Raw genomic sequence first — 22,627 nt, forward strand, 5'->3', positions numbered from 1 at the left:
GAATAGTTAAATTTCCCCAGTAGAAAACGTAAGGTTGTAGTACCAAGTGGGCAACGTGAAAAACGACCTAGCTAGCTGTCTGGGCTGCAATTCTGCCATGCTGCCACCTTTGTAGTATATGAATCCCTGAAATGGCTGCCGGCACAATATATATTAGTCTATTTATTAAAAAAATTGCTGGCAAGTTAATTAATGCGTTATATTATCACTTAAGAACATGCATGCACCAAATCAAAAATCTCGACAAGGACGTACGTAGTATACTACGCGGCTCTAATTTCATGGTTCCAGAAGTTACATTTTAGTAATTGCATGTTGCATGTATGGCTTCTTAAATTATTTGCTAGTACTACTTACTTTATATATTGTAAGTTTGTAACCTCGCTAGCTGCAGGTACAGACGTACATGTCCATGGCAGAGGAGAAATCAGTGTCGGAAATGGTAGAGGTGAAGTGGAGAGACATCAGAGAAAAATGGAGGGAGAGTCAGCCGTTCACCATCTTCCGCGTCCCGGCCTATATCCGCGAGAGCAACCGCACCGCCTACGAGCCGCGCATGGTGTCCATCGGACCCTACTACCATGGCGGCGGCGCTCTCCGCGGCATGGAGGAGTACAAGCGGCGGTACATGAAGGACCTGCTCTCCCGTTTCTCCGGTGACGCCGACGGCAACGCGGACGACACCGCCGAATCCACGTTACTGAAGAAGATGCGAGGCCTGCAGGCCAGGGCGCTAGCGTGCTACAGCGAGTGCCCCGTGCCTCCGCCGCCGCCCGTGGGCAAGGCCGACGACTTCTTCGCTGAGATGCTTCTGATGGACGGCTGCTTCATCCTCGAGTTCTTCTTCAAGTGGCACGAAAAGAACTCCGACACGCTCAGCGCCGTGACCTGGGTTCGCACGCTCGTCCTCTATGACCTGCTCCTGATCGAGAACCAGATCCCGTTCTTCGTGCTCGAGGCGCTCTACGGCGCAATCGCCGGCGAGCAGGGTAACAGGCAGCTCCTCCTCAACCTTCTCGTCGAGTATATCGAAGCGGAGATCAAACCAAGCAGTGAGCCGTCCGCTGGCATGAAGGTCAACCACCTGCTCCACCTGTACTACGGGTGTTTCGTGCCCAAGACGGCGAAGGACGGGGTAGTCGTAATAACTATCCCGTGGCCCCCCAACCCAAAGGATGCCCCGGAGCCGAAAACACGGACGATCCCGCGCGCCACCGAGCTTCTCGAGGCGGGGGTGACGTTCGTCCGGTGCGAGGTGCCTGTGGGGGACAGGCCTGCCGCGCGATGCTTTGGCATGTTCGCAAAAGACAAGGTGGCACCGGACAGGTTTGACGTGACGTTCGACCGCCGCACGGGAGTAATGAAGATCCCCACCATAGAGATCGACGACATGAAGCTGCCGCTCCTCATCAACCTCATCGCGTTCGAGCAGACGCTGTGCGGCGAGAAGCCGCGCCTCCTCACCAGCTACGTCGCGTTGATGAGCAAGCTCATCGTCACGGCGCGCGACGTCGAGCTGCTCCGCCGGCACCGCATCGTGGAGAGCCTATTGGCCGACGACGAGGAGGCGGCCCAGTTCTTCAGCCGCCTTGGCAATGTCGGCACCATGGACTACGAGCGCCAGGCTTTCTTCGACCTGTACAAGGACGTGCGCCATTACTGCGACTCGAGCTGGCACCGCTACAGGGCGACGCTCCATCGCGACTACTTCTCCAACCCGTGGTCAGCCATCTCCGTCGTCGTCGCCGCGTTCCTCGTCGCCCTCACCATAGCGCAAACTTATTTCGCCGTGTACCCCTCCAAAAATTGACTGCAAAAGCTTTTCCAGACCTCTGTTCTTACTGCCGCCTCCGCGCCGTCGAGTAGTACTCCACTGCACGCCGCTGCAACCCTGAGATTGTCGTACGCCTCCATGCATCCAACTTCCAGAGAATTCAAACAGCTAACTCGATTCTTTTCTCTGTCGCTCTAATCTCATCAGTAGCTCATTCTTCTACATTTTCTTTCTTATGTGTTTCGTCGATAGCACTTTGTGCAAAAGCCCAATGCTTTCATCTCTACTCCCTTCGTTCCATATTATAAGATTTTTTTTGGTTTACATATATTCGTTCATATATTAATATATATGTTTTGGGGGAAACGGTTTACAACAAGGGTGGATGCCCACCGGTGTGCTTGTATGTCATTCAAATATATTCATAAAAGATATAAAAAATTAAAAGAATAGATTAATATGAGTTATCTTTCTCTAGAAACATGCAAGTTTAAATTTAACTTCTACAAGTTGTAGAAAAAAACTGAAACAAAATATACGTACATTCATAATTATTATTTTTTATAACATGTAGAAGTCGAATTTGAACGTGCATGTTTGCGGAGTGATATAACTCATATTAATCTATCTTATTAATTTGTTTTATATTTTTTGATAACTATTTAGATAACATGCAAGCAATGGTGAACATCCCCCATTTGCTAAAAAACCGCTTCCATATGCTTTGTATATATGTCTAGATTCATTAGCATATATGTAAATCTAAATAATGTCAAAAACTCTTATAATATGTAACAGTGGAAATACTTGATAAATAAAACTTTATTTGCTCCCCCATCTCTGTTTAAATCCAATCCCTCTTTCATCTGTATATACACGCGGAGAAACAAAATGAAGAAAGTTATATTTTTTGCTGTGTGTGTATATATACACACTACTGATCACCGCTTAATTGGTACTACATCCCTAAATGTTTGACGCCGTTGAATTTTTAAGTCATGTTTGACCATTCGTTTTTTTCAAAAAATTTATATAATTACTAATTATTTTTATACCATTTTATTTATTGTTAAGTATACTTTTATGCATATATATATATATAACTTTACATATTTTATAAAAAAAATTGAATAAGACGAATGGTCAGACGTGTATAAAAAAGTCAATGGCATCAAATATTTAGGGACGGAGGGAGTACTATTTTATTTCTTCAATTGTAGATTACAATACGTGGAAATATTAAATAGCTGAGGAACCCTAATAATGTGGTGTTTATTGCACTAATGAGAGTGGCAGGGGTGTATATAGAGAGTAGAACACTAGACTAGAAATCTTTTTTACAAGCGAACACAATAGTAGGTTCCAGGTGACCCACTGTTCGGCCACCTGGAAAAAGGGAAATCACCCCGTGTAGCTAATATGTCGTTTGTGGAAACCATTTTCGTGGACGGCATAAATGGGTAAATGGCCTTTTGAGATCGGATTATCGCACGTGGCGCATAAGGAGAGCCACAAGTGAGAATGATTTTTTTCATATAGCTAACGCCATGAACTGCCTGCGATGTCATCTCATCTACTATTTCTATTTCTTGTTCCTCTCGAGAGCCACTCCATTCTAGGCTTTACTCCTTCAGGGAAAAGACAAAAGCAGGGGGAGGTTTTATGTTGAATGATTTAATACCTTTAACTCCTATCTTATTGCTGTTTTATGCACTTTAAGCCTTTGTTTTCATAATTAAAAAGGAAAAGGAGTGTTTTTTATTGAAAATGTTCATGGTTTTGTATTTTTCAATTTGCAAGCCATATACATATTTTTAGTGCAAATCTTCTTTGGTTTATTGTCTCACTCAGTATGTATGACTGTTATTGCAACTAATGCTCCATATGTATAGATCAAATTGGATGGATATCTGGATCTACTATAGAGAGACAGATAAACCCTAATCTAGTGTGGAGAGAGAGAGAAACTAATCTTGATTTAGTTTCTAATTATTGTAAAATACATAGCATGTCCTATTATTTGTGAATTTTATTTTGGTGAATGGAATTAATGTTTTTTATGGAGTATGGAACTTTTTCATGTTTCACAATTGCGACATGCTAGTACAACCTCTTACACTTTTAAATATTCATTTTGGTGTATTTCACCGATCATTTGAGGTAGTAAGATTATTTTATTGTTGAATCATAATTCTAACATGTTAGTATCACATCTTCAAACTTTTAAATATTTATAGTGCTGCTTGGAATAATTATTTTTAGAAAGTAACGATTTTTTTATGTTTTTTATTTGTGCATATCTATACCATATACCACTATAGTGGATGACAGGTGGGCCCGCATGAGACCAGAAAAGGCTGGAGAGGAGGACTGACTGCTAACTACCGTTGGAGAGGGAGCGACACAATCGCCGTCACCGTCGCTGCACGGGAAACCCTCGTGCCGTGGCCCCCACCCCGTGGCCGCACGCGCGCCACGCCACCACCGCCATCCCGCCGCCGCGCGGGTCACCCTTGTGTCACGCCACCCCTCCGTCGCGGCCACTGGGCTCACGACGCCACCTTGCCCTGCCGTCACCGCCAGCCCGCCGCCCTCCTCGCTGGTGCGCTCCCTCGTGGGTGCGCCAGCGCCGCCACCGCCGACGCCGGAACAGATAGGGATGGAGGGAGGGAGTGAGTGAGTGAGGGGAGAGAGAGTGAGAGTAGGGTTAGGGTGCTTTGTTGACTTTTATTTTTACTGGGCTTTTAAAGTTTACATGCCTCCTCTTTTTATTTGAATTCTGTTTTTCAAGAAAAAATAACTAAGTATTACATGTGTCAACTACTATCACTTAATGATATTTTTAAAATATAAAATCCCATTGCAAAGCACGGGCGATTTGCTAGTAATAAATATATATGGAGTTTGCAATATATTTTACACGATTAAATGATAATTATTTATGTTTTCATACTGCTTGTAAATGGTCATATATAAATGGAGGTAGGACATGTCCAGATATGAACAGGCGTTCCTCGATGAGCTATCAAAATTCATCTGGGCTGCCGAGTAGCATGCAAGAGCAAAGAAGACTAAGGAAATATATTGTCCATGTAGACAGTGCCAGAACTAAAAACGAAGGACAAAAATGGCAATTACAAGATCTCACTTAGTTCAGTATTTTATTATAGGATATACAAGTTGGTGACATCACAACAAGACAGTTGACTCTGACAAAAATGACATACCTGAAATGGAGTGCAACGTGCCTTTGGCTGGTACAAGCGATTTCATGCATTCATGTGACTTTGTTCGCACAGATGACTGTACTATTGTGATGGATGATGATGGCGGTGGACACTGTAATATTTTGATGGACGATGAAGGTAGGGAAGATTTGGAGGAGATTTTGAGGCACATTGAACCAAAAGTAATACGGAAATGCTACCGAACGGGCTCCCGTCCGAAGGACAGCAACGGGATCTCCTACTACTTCTCTTCCTTCTCATTTGCACGAGCTCCGCCGCCGACGACGATGATGCTGCTACTTCTCTTTCTTCTCATTTGCACTAGCTGATCTCTTCGTTCTCATGCATGCAGCAGAGGAGCTGAGGCTGCCATACTTGACGTCATTTAGCGGCGGCTGCGGCGACGACGACAACGGCTGCTATGACAATGACGACGACGCTTGTGGCGACAATGAGGGCGACGATGACGGTGCTTGTGGCGACGGCGAGGGCGGCGCCGACGACGATAGCTGCTACTGCAGCGATGACGACGACGACAACTATGGCGATGGCGAGGGCGGCGACGATGACCGCAACCTTGACGGTGTCGATTGCGGCAACAACGGCGGCAGCGGTGGCCGGGAGCAGCTAGCGCGGTCAACGACAGCTGCAGCGTTGGCAATGACAGTGGCTGCGACGGCGGTGGCGACGATGACGAGGATTCGCTACCGATGATCTGATATTGTTCATGATACCACTAGTACCAGATATGATACTGTTCAGGTATCATAAAAGGTACATGTGAGGTACCATTTTACTTGGGAAGGTATTATGTTACTTGAGCATGCTACCTTGAAATATAGTACACGATATATGTGAGGTACCATTGTACCTGGACATGGTACCATGCCTGATACATTTGAGGTATCATGTTACCTGAAAAGTACCATGTTACTTAGACAAGGTAACATGACTAGAGCTTATCCCGGTGCTTAACGCTACAATATACCGTAGCAGCCCCCAAAGTAATAATGGGGTCGGTGAGGGTCTTAGATAGTTTCCAAACTTTGCATAAAGTAGTTAGGAAAAGTTTGTATGCAAAGTCAAAGGGTTGTGACAAGGAGTTCTTTGTATCAAGGTCATAGATCGACTTCTAAGATTGAAGGCTGCAAACGGTTCGTATGACAGTAGCTTCAATGATTTATTAATTTTTCTTAAGAAACTTTTGTGAAACCCAATCCCTTTGCCCTCGATTACATACCATGGGAAGAAGCTCAAATGTCTTTGTTGTTGGGAGTGTGAAAGATTCATGCATATGTCAATCACTGCATTTTGTATCGTAAGGAATATGAATTATTGGATCATTGCCATATTTGCAATGCTAGTAGGTACAAGTTTGGTACTATATCTTTAGATAACACCGAAGTTTCATTCGAACCTAAGTGGAAAATACCAGCTACAGTGATATGATACCTACCAGTGAAAGATCGTCTAAAACGATTGTTCTCGAACCCTAGAGTTGCAGAGCTCATGAGATGGCACAAAGAAAAACACAACAGGGATATGATGCTTAGGCACCTAGTGGATACGCAGAGGTGGAGATATTTTTATGAGAAGAATGCTCAATTTGCTGATGATCCAAGAAATGTTAGGTTCGCATTGAGTACCGACAGGATGAACCCATTTGGTAAGTTGAGTAGCGAACACAACACTTGGTCCATACCTCTGACCATGTACAACTCTATTAACTATCTACGTTGGATGAGGAAGTATCTTTTGTTGTAAATATTGATGCAAGGACCAACACAACTTGCTTAAAGACTGTGGGATGAGTACATGCATGAGTACTTCACTCTAAGCACTATAATTTTCGTGTCCATCAACGATGTAATGTAATGTTTTCTCTCTCAGGGCAGATGCAAGGGAAGACCGGTATATGTGTTTATGGAATCACGTATGGTACCTAACAACATATAAAATGTGTACATGCGGCATCGATGGTTCTTACCCAGAGGTCATAGATATCGTTCGATGGCGGCACACTTTGATGATATACTGGATAAATATGTAGCAAAAACAAGGGTTGACATGGGTAAATTTGTAATTAAATTGACAAATAATGTGAATGTAGTCTTTAGAAAGGTCAAGAGGAAAGTGGGGAAGCATAAGAAGAGTAAGAAGACAAACCGACTGTTCCGTTCAAAAACATTCAATATTTTACAAGTATGTACCATATTGGAAAGACCTAGATAATCTTCATGCAATAGATGTGATGCACCTGGACCTCGATAGTAGAATTGAGTTGTTATTGGACATAGCTAGCTAAACAAAAGATTCAGTTAAGTCACATAACGATCTCGTATAAATGGGTATATGAAAAGAGCTACATCCTATTGAAGAGCCGAACGACAAAGTATACCTTCCACCCACCTGCTTCACCCTAATACCTGAGGAGAAAAGGACATTTTGCAAATGTCTTCACGAGGTTAGAGTACCCAATGGTTTTGCATCCAACATAAATAACATATTGTCTATGAATGACTCGACTTTGTTAGGTTATAACTCCCACGAGAGTCATGTCATGCTCACTGTATTCCTCTCTATTGCAAATTTGAAATCAGGGCAATCTAACCATTGCACCTAAAGATGGCTGTCACAAGAATGTGCTATTTCTTCAATGCAATCTCACAAAAGGTTATTATCCTTGAAGAACTAGCTCCTTTACGTGTAATTATTGTGAAGACTCTCTTCCATCTTGAGATGTGTTTGCCTCCATTTTTTGATATGATGGTTCACCTAATGGTTCATATCATTACTTAGATCATTGCACTTTGCCCAGTATACTAGCATCAGATGTGAGCATATGAGCGGTACATGGCCATCCTATAGAGGTACGCACGAAATCGGGATCATCCAGAGGGATCGATGATAGAGGGATACACTAACACAACCGGAGAATTTATTGAGTGTTTGCATTGACTATTTAAAGGATATGCAGGTAATTGGTATACCAATAAATCGTTATGAGGGGAGACTGCGTGAGAAGAGAACTTTTGGAAAGAACAATTTCATTGATAAGGACTACAAACAAGTTCGAGAAGCATATTCGACGATGAAATGTGCTAGCGAGGTTACAAACCTATAATATACTCCCTCCGTTTCATAATATAAGATGTTTAACTTTTTTGATTTCAATGTTTGACCATTTGTCTTATTCAAAAAATTATGGAAATACCATTTATTTTGCTTGTAACTTACTTTATTATCAAAAGAACTTTAAGCAGACTTGTAATTTTTTATATTTGTGCTAAATTTAAATTTTTAAATAAGATGAATGATCAAACGTTGTGACCAAAAAGTCAAACATCTTATGTTATGAAACAGAGTTAGTATAAGGTTGAACTAGCAAATAATTTAAGAAGCCATGCATGCAACATGCAATTATTAAAATGTAACTTCTGGAACCATGAAATTAGAGCCGCGAATAGTACGTCCTTGTTGAGATTTTTAATTTGGTGCATGTTCTGAAAGTGCTAATATAACTCATTAACTTGCCAGTAATTTTTTTATAAATTTAAGTATACTACTAATATATATTGTGCCGGCAGCCATTTTAGGGATTCATATACTACAAAGGTGGCAGCATGGCAGAATTGCAGCCCAGACAGCTAAGCTAGCTAGGCTGTTTTTCACGTTGCTCACTTGGTACTACGACCTTACGTTTTCTACGGACATCCTGGGTCCAACGATATCATTAGGGACAATTTTATGGTCTTTAACAAGGTATCGAGAGATAAAATAATTTTTTATAAAATTTGGCACCTCACCTAATATTCATATGGTACCTTCTCAAGTACCATAAAATTACTCTATCGTTAGTTGTACAAAAAATTACACCCGTGTCTTTGACTTATGCTTATGCTTATAAATAAAAATTTGAATTTTTAACATTAAATTTGAAGTTAATTTTATGTATTTTTAATCCTAGTTTATTTTATTAAGATTTACGAGGTGATCATAATAAAAAGAAAGTGCACACAGTCGAGTTGAAAAAGCCCAGCTAAATTGAACAAGTGAAGCGACGATGATAGCCGTCAAAGGCATGCATGCAATTTGCTAATTTAGTAATATAGCTTCATTAAAAATGAAATTAATTAAAGGCGACGTATGAAGTACGCAATGCAAATTAATACTATAAAAACACAGACTCGTGAAACACAAAGCCAACTAAAACTGATCGTCGCCGTTGATATTTGTGTGCATGTTGTATACAGTCAATCGATCTAATAGAAAAGCACAAGCTAGGACGCATCAATTAACTTGCAGGTGAGACATGACATGTGCAAGTATGCATGATGCAAACACTAATAAAATACAACGTCGTGAAACATGAAAGTTTGCAAACATACTAAAAGTACAACATCGTGAAACACGAAAACGAAAGCTGCATGGTCGCCATTGACAATTTTTTATGCACGTTCTAGAGTGTACTGAACGGCATACACCAACACTACTTTTTGTCGATGTACACTCCAACACATTGACTTTTGCGTTGATAGGAGGGGCACGTGATGATGAAAGAGCTAGAAGTTTTAATACAATACACTAGCTATAACTTTTATATGCTCACGTTATACGTTATAAACAAACTAGGATTATGCACCACTCTTCTGATACAACTAATACCTATTTATATTTTAATTTAATGGTACTTATTTTTTATTATATCTTGGGTGTTGTGTAGAAATCATGTCTCATGACCTATTTTTTTCTCTTTTTTAATTACACAGTTATCACATCATATTTTATCCTATTTGATAACTTGATAATTTAATTCAATAGAAGTTTTATTAATTCCGGCAGGCCACCATTAGCAGCTGAGAGCCTGAGAGCTTATTCCAGGGATGACCTAGCTACCTAGCTAGTAGCACTAGTTTGCAGCATATATAAAGGTCGTCATGCCTGGTAGAATCAATGTACGTACAGAGAGCCCAGCGACAGGCCCTTTCTCTCGTGCTGCTCTGCCGATCATATTTTAGCCACCATTAGCATATATGCTAGCTTCCATGCATTCCGATGGATCTTCTCCATCGACGATGACGGAGAAGATAGACAGGAGCTTCGACATGGAATTGTCAGAGCTAGGCGAGCCTGACCACTGCTTCTCTGGCTCGACGACGGACGACGGCATCGCATCATTGGATGTGAGCCAGCGTGGGACTGACGACGACGACGCTGACGGCTCTCCTGGCTTATTTGCGAAGTGGATTGTGCAGCAAGCGGCGGCTACGGTACCGCATGGTGAGGAGAAGGATGAATTCTACTACTGCGACGAGGCACAAGGTACGTAATTAATTAAGCAAATGTGTGGAAGTGTGTAATTAACTGCCTGGTCACTAACAACGCCTAATTAGTTATGGTTCGGTAAACTTGATTTAGTCATCGAAACACCTAATATTTTAGTTCTACAGAACCGATTTTAAGTTTCTTTGACTGGAATGGAGGTATAATCTATTCTTCATTTCCTATATAGTTCTTACCTATTATTGAGAAAGCTCAACATACACATATGATACATGTCATCGTTCATAGCAGCTATTATATTTTAAACTCATGCAAACATGCTACATAAACTCTACATACAGACATAATATGTCATAACCCATTAGCAACTATTATATTTAAGGTTCATATAATCATACTGCATCATATATAATTTTTTAGGTTCTAAAGATTAATATGCAACAATATCAAATCATCATCTCTTTGCTATTTTCATAATAATTCAACATATATTCATTCATTATTTCAACTTATTTGACCTGCATTCATTCATGTATCCGAATTAAATATATTCATGTATTATTTCAATATATTTAATATATATTTATTCATATATCCCGCATAAAAGCACGGGGTATCATCAGATAGTAGTGACGGATAGACCCCAGGTTGGGCTGAGGCAGGCGAGGAGAGAAGGCCAGGGTTGGTCCAGTCATGGAAATGAGTTATAAATATATGACTAAAACGAAAACTGTAGCACTTTCACGATACTAGATCAATTGGGAATTTCCGTAAGGTTTTTACCTCTCACCCAACAGTGGTGGTCCGGTAAAGGGATTTGACGGCCCTTGTTGGGTCATTCAATTAACTCTTAATGCTTTTGGCATTTTCTTTTAATGGAATATTACTACAAAAATCGATGTGTCGTTCCTACTATGAAACTATGAAACTATGAAAGGTATATACGTGCTTGCATTCAGTAAAATACATCACACATGTTTTCTCTTTGATATATATAGTTCTTTTACGGTATGCCATACGAACTATAAGGATTTGTTTCTACAAATTATGTTCAAACACACCAAAAACCGATCAAAAAAATTCTAGGTCCGCCACTGCTGATACTTATAATATGCTAGAAAATGGTACTTTTCCGGTGTAGATATAATAAAATTTCAGCTACATACAAAATTTCTAGTGTACACCGAAAACACATGTAGACCTATATATTTGCCAGTACACAGTCTACATACAAAATTAACTAGTCACGTACTGAAATCGAAGTTTGGAAAATGGGCATTGACGTTGAACAGAATTACAAGATATATAAGATATATATAGTTAGTTAATCCTATTGGGGAACGAGATGTTTGTATTACGTGCACCTGGCTACATATTGATGAATGATTAGATGTATAGAGAATAATGATCGATACATCCTGTTTGGTTGCTTGCAGTTCACTTTACAGGAAAAAGGCTTGATGGTTCTTTGTTTGCATCTAGCAGAGAAGATGGTGTGCCCCTGACATTTATAATAGGACAAGGTAAAATCATACCGTATATTCAATGCACTGAATACATTTTTTTCTAATTCTTTCGGCCGGGACCGTAGATCTACATAAAGGCATAAAACACACAACTCTATTACCAACCGATGGAAATCTCTAGGAAGCTAGGCGAGGTTAATAAGTACTATCTCATTTCTCAAAATAGTTTGGTTTTCGCTCACCTTCATTGTCCCACAGAGACTTTTTTTTTTTGAAAACTTATTAAATTGGAGTCTGGTAAAGTATAGGAGACAAATGTATAGGGTTAATGCCTATGCATAGCAGTTTATTAAAACATTGGCAATGTACTGCTTGAAACTTTTTAATTTTTGAATTGTGCAATTAATATTCAACTTGTTTCACACAGGTTATTTATAATTCTTTTAATGCTTTAGTAAGTTAACTTGTTTTTAGTTCTATTGATCTGCCACATCTTTAACTGTTAATACATATAGCTTTAGAAAGTTCTATTGATTTTCGTTTAACTGATATGCCGGTCTCGAGTCATATTTAATTGTTTGTACATATAGCATTTTTTTATTTTTATGTTGCATAGTTAAACATGGACTATATGAAAATACAGGGGTTGTGGCTTTGTGCCATGATTTTTGTCTAGATCAATATGTTGTAAATCTTAAAATTAACATAAGTGACTATTAATGAATAGGTGCCCAATGTCCCATGCATACTTTCCTGAATATCTCCTTCCATCCTACATTTTTCTTTAAATGTAGATTATTATATTCGATATCTGATTCATCTTTACGTGGTTACTTCATAAAAATATAAATTACTGGGTCTTTGTATCGTTGTAATAATACTTTTCTAAAACCCGAGGCATACTTCCGTAAGTAAAACTAAATTAGTATTGTTCATAGATGATGTTATGCAAGGCTTCAGTATGGCTATCAACTCAATGCAACCTGGGGAGAAAGCTATATTCACCATCCCTTCAGAATTAGTAGGAACCAAGTCAGCTGGGTGTCCTGCAAGTATCCCAGCGAACATCCCCTTGGACCAAGCAGTAAGGTTTGATATTGAGCTTATCTCTCTTGTCACCATATCTGAAATTGTCTACAATGAAGGCATTTTGAAGAAGACGATCAAGCATGGCATGGGAAATATTAAACCTTGTGGTTTGGATGAAGTTATTGGTAAGCATTTGTAAATTAGTTCTCCCTTCACCTCTCTTTTTTAGTTTTGCAATTGAGAAATTAATTCTGCCAACAATTTTCGACGATATAATTTATTTTATAGTGCAACAATGCACATTCATGTATTTGAGCTAAATAACTTTTCATTTGTTTTTCTTCGGTAGTGAACTATAATGTCTCCCTTGAGGATGGGACTTCAGTATCCATGTCTGATAGTGTTGAGTTCAACGTTGCGAAAGGTAAGTACAGTTTTTGTTACCAGGACGAGAGACTTGTAAATAGAAATTCTATTTTACTAGATCAATCTAATAAATAATAAAATCCAGGCTTCTTCTGTCCTGCATTTCCAATTGCTGTGAAGACAATGAGAGAAGGAGAAGAAGCTGTTCTCATTGTGAAACCAGAATGTAAGCTCTCCTCCTTTTATCTATCCTCCAAGTTTGAAAAAAATAGTACTAAGTCTGCCTGGGTACGGATATCGGTATACGTTCTATAGAAAAAAGATGGAAACTCTCACATTAACTAAAAAAGAGTCCAAAAATAAATAAATTTTAAAATATCTAAATTTGGGAATTAGAAATAAATAAATTAAGGAAGAGTCCATATAGAAGCACAATTTAGAAAATCTGAAATTTAATACAAATTAAAAAAATAACCGATATTGAGATAAGAGTTCACGAAAAAATACAAATTAGAGAAATATATATCTAAAACTTGGATTAAAAATAAAATAATAACTAATATTGATACAAGACTACATGTTAAAATATAAATAGAAAATATTAGAAATTCTGATTAAGAATTTAAAAATAATTAATATTAGTGAAAATTAAGGAACATCTAATTTTTGATTAAAAATAAATAATGTTAAGAGAGAGATTATGCATACAAGTAAAATGTAGAAGTATCCAAAATACAATATAAAAAGTAAGTATTCTGGAATAAATATTATGAAGAAAAGTATTACATGTAGAGTACAATTTAGAAATACTTGAGATTCAGATTAAAAACAAATAATAACAAGAAGCATAGTCGATGTTGATATACAATTTAAAAATATCTTAAATTCGTGTTAAAAATAAATATTATTGAGAAGCAAATTACAATGGCAAACGATATATATTCACATTAACAAATACATATATATAAGAAAACTCTTATACCTTCTTGGTGTACCATATGGCTAGCTAGTGTACTAGATAATCAGCAAATATATCAGCATCTCAAACCGGCACATATATCTTATGTTAGGAATATTTGGAAGCTTGTCTCTCTCCATGTTTAATTTCTTGGTGCTCTCTTTGACTCTCTCTCGATCCATAGATGGTTTTGGCAAACAGGGCAGGCCATCCATAGGGAATGAAGCTGCTGTGCCACCTGATGCAACTCTCTATGTGTACATCCAACTCAAGTCCTATAAAACAGTGATTCACATTGGAGAGGGCCAGACAATCTTCAAGAAAACACTTCGCGCAGGAGAGTACGTAGGGAATCAAGGAGTAGTCAGAGGTACTCTAAATCTTGAGCTAATTATAATCTTAACATATTGAGATATATAAACACACGCACTAGCTATTTATTAGCTTGCTAGCTTCTGCTTGCATAGCTACCTACCAACTCTATCCATCCAAAAATAACTTTATTTTTCACTCATCCCACACCTAGCAATAAAAGCTAAAAGATTAAAATATCCTCCACTTTATCAAATCACAATAAAACTACTCTCTACTTTATCTATGCTCAATGCATTTATTCGTTACTTTAAAAACTCCAATGCAGTGATTACTCAAAAATAAACTTATTTTGAGACAAACTAGAATAATTACAAATAAGCTAACGCTGCCTCACAATTAATGGCAGTTCGATTGATTGGTAAACTCCAAGATGGGGTTGTTTTTGATCAGAGGGGTCACAGAACAGATGAGCCATTCGAGTTCGTGCTTGATGAAGGTGCTACAACCCTACAACTCTACAAACCAAAAAGGCTAGGTTGTTAATTTGTTTCTGTTAAGTCTTAAGTGACAGAGATATATATTGTACTGAAATTTCAGAGCAGGTGAGCGATGGCGTAGAGGAAGCTGTTCTGACAATGCAGCTGGGAGAGATCGCCTTGTTCACCATTGCACCGCAGTATCTGCAGGATCCACTTGTGGTTGTTCCTCCTGGTTCTTCGTCCGTGACCTACGAAATTGAGCTTGTCTCTGTTGTTCATGTGAGTATATCATCTGCTTGAATCTGTTAATGAGTTTATGAAAATTTTCAAACCATCTTCTGGAAACTTTACATGAGATTTTGGATCCTAATTGAATTTAGGAGAAAAATCCCAGGGATATGAGTCGAGCCGAGATGATTGAAACCGCAGCTAGGAAGGAAAGGCAGGCGGACGAACTGTTCAGATCAAGCAAATTTTTGAGAGCTTACAGGAGGTATTACAAGGTATATTGCTTCCGATTTTAATATATATACAACATTCTTAACTTTTGACTATATATCTTCTTGTCTTGTTAAAAAAACTATGTCTGGACTTGTTTCATCATATAAGTAACGCTTCCTTTAGCATGACTTATATTTTTACATGCACTAAACATTTTAACAAGATGAATAGTTAAATACCATGTCCAAAAGTTAACACATCATATCTTTAAGGAAAAAAGATAAATAATACCATGTCCAGAATCTTCTGAACTATTGTGATAGTCCCATTTACCCCATCAATTCCAATACCAGATATTCTGTCATTCAACTTTTGATGCCAGATAGAAACATTGTATTCATACATACTAATAACAACAACAACAATAATAAATTCATAGGTCCCATATGTCATCCCTATCATCCATCTTCTATCACCCCCCCTCTCTCCCTTGTGCAGATCAGCAAGGCGAGGGCCAAGATTAGGGCATGTCTATATAGATTAGTTTTAGTCTCACTGTCTTGCTCGTGGTGGAAGCTTGTTGCCGTGCTGCCCCTTTCCAAGAGCAGATCTGGGCAGTGCCACCTTGAGCTTGGCCCTGCCTCCACATTGGGTTTTGTCACAGCTACTCTAAGGCGGCACATCCCTTTCCTACCTCGGCTTGCACTATGAGAACCACTGGCACCATCACCTAGGTCAGTTGTCCCCATGACTGCATACCTCTCCAATTTTCTCTCTCTATCCCTTTCTTTCCCAATCATGCATGAAGGTCATTGAGCTCACCACAACAGTAGTGATCTTAAAGCTCAAGGGAGGCTAGCAGCAACGGGATTTTATATGCCTCCTCTCCCTCCATTCCGACAGCAATCACCATGGAAAATCACATCGATTTCAATGCTCAAATTGCCGCTCTATCAGCTTCGTTTCCGTGTTGACCCTCTGGTCTCCTCCTTCGACCCGACACCCTAGAAGTCCTCCCCTTCGCATGGATACGCCACCTTCACAACTCCTTCCTCCGCACCAATGAAATCCCCTCTGTCCCATACTCAGGATCAGCAGAGGGAGAACTCGAAACCCTAACCCCTTCCTCTGTGCGGATGCGTGAGGGGGCTCCAGTGGTGGACTCCAATGAAGAGGCGGGAAGGAAGGAAAGGAGGTCAGAGTAGAGGAAGGACTAAAGGAGGCATGGAGAGGAGGAAAGAATTCTAGGTGGGGTTTGCTCATTTTAGAATTGTTTTGGTTAACTGGATTGCCATGTGAGATCAAAACCACTCTAGATTGAATTAGAGGATAATTCGTCTGGTTTAAATAGTTCAGAGATGTAAAATGTCCGGTAATGGAATTGAGTGGGGTAAATCATAATGTAGCAATTGGTTAGTGAGTAATTCAGACTTTTTTCTATATTTTATTATAGGGATGTGCCGGTAAACAATCTATCTATTAAAGGTCCATTAAATTAACATCCATTAGAGCGCCTAGGCCACCAAGTGTCATCTCTAATAAATTAGAAAAAAAATACTAGAAACTCTAACAGAAAAACATCTAGCTATTGATCAGTTTTCAGTTAAAATGATGAACCCACTGTTATAAACAATTGAATTAGATTTATGAAGAGAAACATGACTAAAGTACCCTAGCTATCTCTCGTATGTGTGCACATATATATTTTGCCATACGACCCATACCTGCATGTATCCAGCATCCATTTAAATCGTACTACTCCGGTTACGGAATGTAAGAGATTTTTCCTATGCATTTATCCTTCTCTTCAAGCTTGCTGTTATCCTGTTCTTAAAATTTGCAGGCAATTCTTTCTAAATGGCCTATCACTAGTTGTCCAGAGATCTCTTAAGTCCACCCTATATCATAAATTGTCTCAACACTTTAAAAAAGTATTTCCATTCACCTCCCACTCTTCCCTTTGTCTCCCTCTCCCCTAACCCTTTTCTCTATCTCTCTCCAAGAGTCCCAATCATACATAGCTACAACACTGTGGCTATCCCTATGGCATTGACGTCAACGCAGCTCAAATAGCATAAGTGGGAGGCCAACATTGGCAATGCGGCTCCACTAGCCTATTCACTGATTAATGAGCCCATGCATGGTGCAGTAGGCATCCAATGTGCATGGATTCTAGGAGTGCTTCAAAGGCTAGGCAAACATGTAAATGTGGACCTTTAGGAGCGCATCAATGGTTGAACATGCATGGTGGCCTTGAGGGCATGGCCTTGTCGACACAAGAGAAGAAATCTACGGTTGCTCCACCATATGGAGGGCATTCGTGTTCAATGCTAGCGATGCTATATGAATCCGAGAGACATTCTAATCATCTAATCCAAATCTATTCTATATTTCACATATGGATATTTCTTTTTATCCATGTTCATCATTTGTTTCACAATAGAGATACTTCTTCTTATTTTTTTCAATTATACTAGCAAGTAACTCCTAATTTATAAAGTATAGCTTAGATCGAATAATAAGATCTAAATTATTTTAGCATTCTCTTTATGAATAATAAATCAGATACCCATGCATGCACGTGGCTTTCCTCCTATTTTATTTAAGAGTGCAAAGAAGTGGCATTGGTTTTTCTTTCCAGTAAAAACATGTCTCAGTTAAGTTGCATAGATATTATATGCAAGCAGACTATAGATTTGTGCAGACGACTGAATCTGAAATTGAATATGTTTTCGTTTGAAGGCCAGTGCGATATTAATGGCACGTCTTTTAGAAGATGAGATTGATGAAGAAGCTAAACAAATGTCCGTTTCCATCTTATTCAAGGCTGCTGAATGCGCTATTCGGCTTCGATGCTACCAAGAAGCAAAATGCCAGTGCAATGAGGTGCTTGTGTTTAATAACATAGTGATCATGTGTTTTCTCCATAGTACTACACATGTTTGGTAAATGTTACATGTTCCAATTGGTATTGGTTCACTGGATCTTTTTTCTATCATACTAGCCAAAAAACCGTGTTTTGCTATGGATAAAAGTAAAAATCTATATTTATTTCAAGGGAAATAGTGGTGACCACCTACTCGATCCAATCATGAATTCTGCTATGCCTATCTTTTGGCTTATTCTAGGAATAAGCGAAACGACATATTTACAAACGAAAAATAATTTGTGAATAAAAATTTATATACATATTCTTTGTGATATAAAAGCCAAGATTGAAAAATAAAGTACGATTAAAAAAACCCATATGAACTCTAAATTTAAGGTTAAAAATTCAAATTTTGGCTTACAAGTATAAGCATATGCGAAAAGATGGGGGTATCATTTGAACTTAATATTAAGTGAATATGGGCAACACATTTCATGAAAAATATTTTTTATTTGAGAAAATATTATAATATTTTTCTCTGTAGCAAACATGTCCATTTAGCTAGTTATCATAATATTGCTTAAAATAAACAAAAACACATTTCCCATAAGATATGTTACCCACCTTCTTGCCAGATGGAAAACTCACACTAATTTAATTTTGTACGTGACTATCAATTTAGGTTTAGTTGTTATGTAATACTAAATGAGTTATGTAGTGATATGTAAAAACTACACGATAGAAGTAAGTATGGTAGCAGATATGTCACACCATTCCATTTATTTTAAGCAGTATACTCTAGGACTCTCTGCATTCATAAATATAAACATTTTTACCTTTTGAAATTTATTCACAAATATAAGGATTTCTACCATCATTACCTATGGGCCCATTCGTTCCATTTGTTAACCTTTCTGAGAGATATTTAATGAGGGACATTATCCTAAAAACCTAAAATTACTTTGATTTTCTTTCACCTTGATCTATTAATTAAAAAATAGAAATTTATATATTCAAGGAAATTTTAAGTATTTTTAGCTTAGCTAATCCTATGCTAGCATCATGTACACATATCAGCAATTAATGTATTCATCTAATCAATATAGATATTGCGGTATGACCCTGGAAATGTGAGAGCGCGAGAACTGGCACAACAGCCTTTCCCCGGAGATTCGCTTGGTATTGACACTGATGCACTGTACAGGGGTTTAAAGGTATTGTTTTTACACTCGGCGTCTTATCTTTGATATATACGTGTCATATTGTTGGTGTATATTTTTCTGACCAATGCATGAGAGTCATCTAAAGCTTTGGGGGTATAATGGAGTCATCAACCATGTTGACCTAAATTAAGATGGGTTTTGAAATCAATGTCAGATATATAGCAGAGTCGATTCCCATGTATTGAGATAAATACACGGAAGGTTTATGGGGGAAAACGATAAGGAGTTAGACACCTGACTGACAGATAGATCAGAAAGGTTTTCAAGACAAACCTACAAATAGGGAGCTAGGATGGATTGCTTAGAGCCACTCCAGTGTACTTTCCAAGGAGATGCATAGTGGAGAGAGAAACAAAAGGAAAAGGTGTAATAAATTGGAGCATGGGTGCTAGTGTAGAAATTTTAAGCATTGGTTGCTTGTTTGAGCAACAGGTGCCTAGAATAAAAAATAATTTCAGCTGGACTTGGCTGGTTCATTGACCGTTGGCAGGTTGGGGAAAGTGGAGGGTGATAATATTTTTATGAAGTAGTGGGGCCCATCTTAGTGTTAGTTCTAGTTCTAAACATTGGAGCATTTTTAGCTAAGTTAGTATATGATGATATGTCAAGACTTATATATTTCTAAAAAATATACATTGTAGATGCCCTTAGAGTGCAAACAAATGAAGATGGCAGAACTAGGACAAAAATTAGGGCAAAAGGTGTAGGTAAACGGAAAAGAATGTTTCAAATAACTAATTGGATTATTGTTGATTGTATCGTTGGTTGCACCGATTGAACCAGCCTTAGGTGATCCTTATGAACCGGTTGTTTTCTCCTCCAACGCATAGGAAACCTCATGCATACCTAAAGAAACACGGACATACCTTAATTGGGCTCAATTTCAGACTTTGTTGATCTGGTGGCTATTATGCGAGAGGTTGGACTGGTATCATGCCACCGGTCGGGGAGGCCTCACTTAGCTAGAGTCCTAGGGATCATTTCCAAAATTGACCAAATCTTTCTTATTTTTTTCCCTGTGTCAAATTTGGGGGTCAGTACATATCAACTTATAAATAATATCCTTCTAGCTTGTTTATAATTTTAAGCTTGCGACATTGTTAGTATTAGGCCGATGCGTTCTACTTGTACCTTCTGGCCTTTCCAGAGTTCCATGCAAGAGCCACCCAAGAATAGTATAACTAATATTTGCAAATATTTGATTTACACATGCCTTTAGACACAAGTGGTTAGACCAGCTAACTGCGAACACCGAATTTGGCTGCATGTGATGCCCTCTTCTACATGTGCACCATGGACCTTATAATTCTAGACTAAAATTTTGTAATTAATGGCATTTATATGCTATAAAGGGAATTACATGAATCCATGTTGTAGTTTATAAATTTTATAAAATATTGTGTGTTTGTCATTGTTGGAGCAAATGCTTGACACAATAACACGGCGAAACCCCATAGGGTGGCGAGCTCAAGCTTAGACAAGTTGTACATAAATCAAGGAGATAAATGGAGAATGGATCTCCTGCCTAGGAAGGATATAGGTTTCATTTATTTAGTCAAGAACAGAACAGGAGTTTAATACAAAATTCCTGGGTCACTAATTGGTGGGCCGAGGGGTATCTAACCAAGCTATAATCCTATGTGAATCAATGTATATATCTTGTATGTGTCAAAATTTATTAGCACATATATAAATCTAGTCAAGTCTAGAAAGTCTTATGATATGGAATGAATGGAATATTATAATTTTGCAATTGCCATGTCCACACCCACAAATATTCCGTGCCAATGTAAGTTAAGGGATTTTCACCTGGTATTTCACTATACTTCATGTGAGACGTGGACGCCATAGATAAAGACTTGCTAATATTTTGATCATTTCTTGTATTACCACGGGAGTATCTAGTGTTTTTCTGATCGGTCTAAGAATTTGCAGCCTTTTAATTTGCTTCTTACAATTAATGATTGCGTCCAAGATACGGTCTGATTATTAGTACGTAGCTCTAGTCAAATTTATTTGACGTCGGCAGAACCGTGCCAAGAGTTCCTAGCGTCAAGTATTTTTGAACGGGGGATGATCTATATAGTTAAGGGTAGCCCATGTCACATCGGATATTTAGACACTTATTATAAATATTAAACATACACTACTTATAAAACTAATTATATAAATGAGAGATAATTCTCATGACAAATTTTTTAAGCCTAATTAATCCATAATTCGCGCACGTTTACCGTAGCATCACATAGCTAATCATGGATTAATTAGGCTCAATAGATTCATCTCGTGTATTAGTCCAAGATTATGGGTAGATTTTATTAATAGTTTACGTTTAATATTTATAATAAGTGTCCAAACATCCGATAAGACAAGAGTTTAGTCCATTGTCTCAGACACCCCTAATTTGTTTAGATAGGAGGGGTCTATCGATCTATCATTGTATGTATGTAGGTGTACAAGTTTACTAACCAGAAGGCAAATGCCACATATACTTATCACCTGCCACAGCCTAAGGTGAAGCTCGGGAAGAAAATGGGTGTGATGAGACTAATGGAAGGACACCAATACAGTGGAAGGAAGATTTTTGTGCCTCCTATGAAGAAACCTGGGGCCGATGTGCGCACAGATTACAGTCCAGCTACACCAGCAACAGCTACAAACAACCGAAACAACCATGAATGACTTACTCCACCAGGAAGATACTTTGGTTCTTGCTTAATTCCCGTGGTGCCTTCGATCACGAGCTTTAACTGAGCTTATGATCGACCGAGCATACCACTGAATAATTACAATATCGCAAATGGAAAACTAAAATGCGAGAATAAAAACTTAGCCATTAGCCCATTACCACCAAGGGCTTAGCTATCATGCATGGATTTATTGCCTTTTTTAATTTCCTAAGAGGAATACTGTATCGGTTTTTAATTTTAATCTGTATCCTATTGTAAAACTTATGGTCGCAACAGAGTGGCGCACGCCGCATTTTCGGACTGTTATACAAATAAAGTACTCGTATTTTTCTGTTGACAGTTTAAGTAGGTTAATTGTTCAATCCTTTTAGGTGAACGTGATGAAAATCACATCTCTTCGCTGCTGATACACAGATTTGGCATCTATAGAATATTTAGAAAGTTTGTTGGAGTACTGTTTTGCTATTTCTGTCTTATTTTCTTTTTGGATTTGGACGGTCTAATTCG

At 38.6% G+C, this 22,627-nt stretch overlaps 2 protein-coding genes across 2 annotated transcripts; both read left to right on the top strand.

The window, feature by feature from the left end:
* The first annotated feature begins 469 nt into the window (after window positions 1-469).
* Window positions 470-1,810, top strand: LOC102703920 (UPF0481 protein At3g47200-like). Its single transcript, XM_040524679.1, has 2 exons — window positions 470-1,255; window positions 1,313-1,810. The coding sequence occupies exons 1-2, from the start codon at window positions 557-559 to the stop codon at window positions 1,808-1,810; spliced, it is 1,197 nt and encodes a 398-aa protein (XP_040380613.1). The 5' UTR covers window positions 470-556.
* Window positions 1,811-5,006: 3,196 nt separating this feature from the next.
* On the top strand, window positions 5,007-22,112 carry LOC102704198 (peptidyl-prolyl cis-trans isomerase FKBP62-like). Its single transcript, XM_006645946.3, has 14 exons — window positions 5,007-5,183; window positions 5,472-5,509; window positions 10,100-10,323; window positions 11,721-11,807; window positions 12,689-12,964; window positions 13,129-13,203; window positions 13,291-13,371; window positions 14,288-14,473; window positions 14,825-14,914; window positions 15,016-15,176; window positions 15,278-15,400; window positions 18,081-18,224; window positions 19,314-19,421; window positions 21,882-22,112. Exons 1-14 carry the CDS (start codon window positions 5,007-5,009, stop codon window positions 22,110-22,112), a joined length of 2,001 nt encoding a protein of 666 aa, XP_006646009.2.
* Window positions 22,113-22,627: the final 515 nt, after the last annotated feature.

The sequence above is a fragment of the Oryza brachyantha genome, chromosome 1 (assembly GCF_000231095.2).
Source record: "Oryza brachyantha chromosome 1, ObraRS2, whole genome shotgun sequence".
Classification (NCBI taxonomy): Eukaryota; Viridiplantae; Streptophyta; class Magnoliopsida; order Poales; family Poaceae; genus Oryza; species Oryza brachyantha.

Coding starts and splice junctions, on each gene's coding strand:
- LOC102704198 (XM_006645946.3), top strand. CDS start 5,007: ATGGAGTGCAACGTGCCTTTGGCTGGTACAAGCGATTTCATGCATTCA. Junction 18,225..19,313: donor CAAAATGCCAGTGCAATGAG/GTGCTTGTGTTT, acceptor TAATCAATATAG/ATATTGCGGTATGACCCTGG. Junction 19,422..21,881: donor CACTGTACAGGGGTTTAAAG/GTATTGTTTTTA, acceptor GTATGTATGTAG/GTGTACAAGTTTACTAACCA.
- LOC102703920 (XM_040524679.1), top strand. CDS start 557: ATGGTGTCCATCGGACCCTACTACCATGGCGGCGGCGCTCTCCGCGGC. Junction 1,256..1,312: donor TGACGTTCGTCCGGTGCGAG/GTGCCTGTGGGG, acceptor GCAAAAGACAAG/GTGGCACCGGACAGGTTTGA.